General features: G+C 44.6%; 1 protein-coding gene across 2 annotated transcripts in view; it reads right to left on the reverse strand.

The window, feature by feature from the left end:
- LOC101638070 (acyl-coenzyme A synthetase ACSM4, mitochondrial) overlaps window positions 1–4,482 on the reverse strand; it is a 29,690-nt gene that overhangs the window by 6,737 nt on the left and 18,471 nt on the right. For both annotated transcript variants that reach the window (XM_004705739.2, XM_045285822.1), the window contains exons 6-8: window positions 2,989–3,068; window positions 968–1,091; window positions 110–190 (exon numbers count right to left, since the gene is read on the reverse strand). In XM_004705739.2, coding sequence (XP_004705796.1) covers window positions 110–190; window positions 968–1,091; window positions 2,989–3,068 — 285 coding nt within the window. The remainder of the gene's footprint in view (window positions 1–109; window positions 191–967; window positions 1,092–2,988; window positions 3,069–4,482) is intronic.

A 4,482-nucleotide genomic window follows, 5' to 3' on the forward strand; every position in this document is an offset into this window, starting at 1 on the left:
AAAAAAAAGTTTCTCTCCATGAAATGAGATCAGCTTATGAATAGTTGGGTCAAGAGTAGCAGAAAAGCGCAAGGCATTCTCTCTTTACTGGACCAGTTTCTTAACCTACCTGGACGTCGTAAGGTAGTACGCCTTTCCCCATTGAGCCAGCTTTAATTTCTTGCCCTTTCTGATTGGCACAAATGATTCCCTGTTGAGAAAGACATATTTTATATGCAAGCCAAATGAGAATTTTGTTATCTACATATGAGAGAGAAACATGGCTTTCTCGTATGCAAGCACAACTTTTGTTTTGGAATATATTATCTCAGACAAACGGTTGTCAAACTTGAGCATGGAGTAGAGGCACTGGGAACATTGTTAAAACAGATTGCTCAGCCCCAGCCCGAGTTCCCGATTCAGTCAACCTGAGGTGGGGCCTGAGAACTGGGCATTTCTACAGAGTTCCCAGCTGCCACTGCTCCTGGCTTGAGGACCACAACCCGGAAACGATTGCTGTTGGCTCAGAGGACCATTGAGTGCATCCCAGAATACATTCCCCTCTGAGGCTCCAGGAGGAGGGTCTTCTCAGGTCAGTGGTGTTGCTAAGAGTGCTGGAGAGTACCTGTCTCTCCTACCATCCCTGAGCTGCTCCTGGGTACGAGACTTGAATCTTCATACCCCCCCTTCAACCGACCTAAGTCTTGGTAACTGCTGGACAGGTAAGTGTTCTGGGAAACATCATAAAAATGTAGTGTGTGGTGGAGACACTTTGAAGAGCAGAATTTAGATCTGGTTTATTGGGGTTAGAGCCCTGCTGACACTGCATTCCCAGCTGGGGAGCGAACATCTGGGGTGGAAATGCAACTTCTCCGCAGGGTTGAGGGAGTAGGGGGAGCAACCAGAAGGAACCCACAGGAAGTCCAAAGTGTCTCAGGGCTGAAAGGTTCTTGTGATGGGAAATCCAGGCATTGCCCTTTAACTATACCACTTCTGTCTGTCCGTAGCCTTCATACAGCTCCAGCCCAGTTTGCGCCTTCCACTGCTCCTGCACCTCTGGGTTGAGAGGCTCCCCTCCAGTCAAACAGTGTCTTAGCTTCTTGAATTTGTATCTAGAGAGAGAGAAAGAGCGGCATGGAGTCCCAGGGAGGAGCAATCCCAGTGACTTTCCTGCAGTGAAGACATTCAAACCAATGAGCTGGGAGGCAGGCCTTAGGAAAGTTGGTTCAATAAATATTGTTCAGGACCTGCTACAACCAGATGTTATTGTAGGCGTGTGGGGCATGTTTGTGGTGAAAAACAGGGTACCAGACAGCACTTACATTCTAATCGGTGAAGGGGAAGTTAGTTGTTCCAAAGGGAAAGGGTGGGAGGACATATAATGATGCTGACTATTCAGCGTGTTATTGCCATTCATGGGTTGTTTGCTACGCTGTAAGGCTCTATAAGAGTGCTCTTACAATCCCTGTGTAAACTAATCCAATGTACACATGAGGAGATAGAGGCTCAGGGAAGTGAAAGGACTTGCTCAAGACATCCCAAATAATAAATGGCCAAGGAGGATTCTCTGTACGATGGCACTTACCTTTGATCAGCATTGAATGCTGTAAACGTAGCATTCTTACCACATCTCTTTGAGGTGTATCTTAATGGTCAAGTCCAACCCACAGTGGACTTGAGGATAGTGATCCTTAGAGGATAGGGTAGAACTGTCCCATAGGGTTCCCTAGGCTGTAATCTTTAGGAAAGCAGATAGGCATATCTTTTCTCCTGTGAAGCAATCTATGGGATTGAAGAACTAACCTTTTAGTTAGCGGCTAAGTGGCTAACCAGGACTTCTTCTTTATGGATGGAGTTAACAGAGGCTTAGCAGGGTCATCTTGACTATCTAAAATCACAATATTAATAAATAGCAAGCTGCTGGCTGTTTGGCATTGGAGATGGAATTTCAACCACTGACCTTACTACTGAGCTGTCCATGGGACTTAGGTTAGAGACTATGGAATAGCCCAATGCTGATAAAGGCCCAAATGGGTGGGAAGGGATGGATAGGGCACAAACTGTGTGTATTCAAAGTCATCCTTGATTCATCTCTGATTCATTCTTGAAGTGTGAGCAAGATGCTGATATTTTAAAGGCCCCCCAGAAGGGTGGCCACTGACTCAGAGGTGTGGATCTGCCGTAGTCTTTCTTTCAGCGCTGCACTCTCCCTCCTAAGGAGCCAGAGCTTAGCAGGAGCAGAGCCGGAAGAGCCAGGGTGACTTTACTTACATGTTTCTCTCTTCCTTTCTCTCCTCAATTTGTATTAAAGAAATCTAAATGTGCAGGTGATTTGACTAAATTGAATATAACCAAATAAGATTTCTTTAGCTTCTCTTCAATGAAATATAAATGTAGTTTTAAAAAACAGACTACCCATTCTTTTGAGGTAGTTCTCATATTCCAGTGGTACCTCTCTCTCTCTCTCTCACTACCATTGAGTTGATGCCACACATAGTGACCTACTTACTCAGAGTAGCATTGCCCCTGTGAGTTTCTGAGACTAATGCTTTACGGGAGTAGACAGCCCTGTCTTTCTTCCAAGGAGTGGTTATTGGGTTTGCACTGCTGAACTTGCAGTTAGCAGGCTAACGCTAAACCACTACACCACCAGGAAGTGGTATTAGGAGACAGTGTTTTGTGGGGCAGGAGCGCTGGGACTATACGCTGTCCTGGGGGTTCAAATCCAGTTGTACCTAAACACTATCCCAGGGGTTCTTAACTATGGGGAGGGATTTTGCCCACCAGGGGACATTTGACTCTATCTAGAGACATTTTAAGTTGCCAAAATTCTGGGGAGGAAGTCAGGAATGCTGGTCAACATCACACATCTGGGCGCCCCAAACACAGCACAATTGACCCCTATGTCAGTTGTGTCAGGACAGAGACACCCCAGCCCCTCCTGTGCAAATCCGTGACGCTGGAAGAAAGCTTTTCTTGTGGTTCCGCTGGAGATTTCGGCCCAAATACCTCTTGAGGTCTTTTTGCACAAGCATTCGGTACACGGTGGGAGCACTGCACAGGGTCGTGATGGGGTACGTGGTGAGCGTCTGGATAACATGCAAGAGAAGCACGTTAGCATGATTAGTGACACGCAAGCACAGGGCTGAAGTTTACAACCTCTCACGTGCTTCCCTTAATTTGTGCCCCAGGAATCAAAGTCTGCGACTGGTGAGTCAATTCCAGCTCACATGTGTTACCAAGTAGAACCGCTCCATGGCGATTTCATGTCTTTAATCGAATGGAAGAAGACGCCCAGACCTTTCTCCAAGGCTTACTGCTAGGTGGGTTCTAACCACCAACCCTTAGCTTAGTCGCCAAGGAAAAGCCACCGGTGACACCAGCGAATAGAGTTATCACCAAACCGAAAGCCATCGTTCTGACTCATCACAACTCTACAGGACAGAGTAGAGCTGCCCCATAGATTTCCAAAGCTGAACTGAAGTCAACTGGCCCATTTTGCTCCTTTAGAATGGCTGTTGGGGTTCAAATCACCAACTTTGGTTAGTAGGGGAGCGCTTAACCATTGCACCACCAAGGCCCTTTCTGTGGTCACTGGTGACTCTATTTGTTAGTAATTTCCCACTACTGGAAATGATGGGCATATGTTACAGAAAAAAACGACCGGAAAGTATTGACTTGGTTTATTCTGCCTACGAGTATAAGGCTCCTTTCACAATGGACTCTTGGAACCTGCCCTCTGTTTCTGTACAGTACTGACTCTGGATGCACTGTTGACCACGAGCACTTTTCTAATACTATTCCTGTAAGAGGTACCAGTCTTTATTACTGAATTGATTAGCTACATACAGAGGAAGTTTTTCAGGCCTTTTCTTACTGGCTTAAGATTTCCTGGGCTCGTTATACCTCTCGTTCTTCAAAAGAAGGAGAATAACTAGGTATCGTACATCTAGAGAAACACTGATGTTTGAGAGGACCATCTTTCTGCAGAGGCTCCAGTTTGTCACTTATTGTGATGACAATTTGTGTTGAATTTAAACATTTTGGAGAAGGTGCTAAAGATATATGGGTCATCATATAATTATAAACAGTCTGGAGGGGTTCTTTTTTCATATAATTTACTTAATATTTTTTCCTGTTTTGAGTCAGTCCAGCTAATTTCCCCCCCCAATTCATTTTATTCAGAGTGAATCCAGACATCAATCCATTCCATAGTTCACTCCTATCTAACAGTATTGTACAATCGCTGTCACAATCAGTTTCCAAACATTTTCTTCTTTCTTGAACTCCTTGATTCCATTACCCCCTTGATGTTCTGTTTTACTTTTAAATTTTAAAAAAAGTATTATTAAACTGATGATTTGCTCTGTAAACTTTCAGCCAATTCACAATCAAAAGTTCAAAACCCTTGGCTTAAGTGGAGAGCAAACGTTTTGAGAATGATGAGGGCAATGAATGTACAAATGTGCTTTATGCAATTGATGTATATATGGGTTGTGATAA

Source organism: Echinops telfairi, unplaced genomic scaffold (genome assembly GCF_000313985.2).
Source record: "Echinops telfairi isolate 266 unplaced genomic scaffold, ASM31398v2 ScPeMD7_5;HRSCAF=22, whole genome shotgun sequence".
NCBI lineage: Eukaryota > Metazoa > Chordata > Mammalia > Afrosoricida > Tenrecidae > Echinops > Echinops telfairi.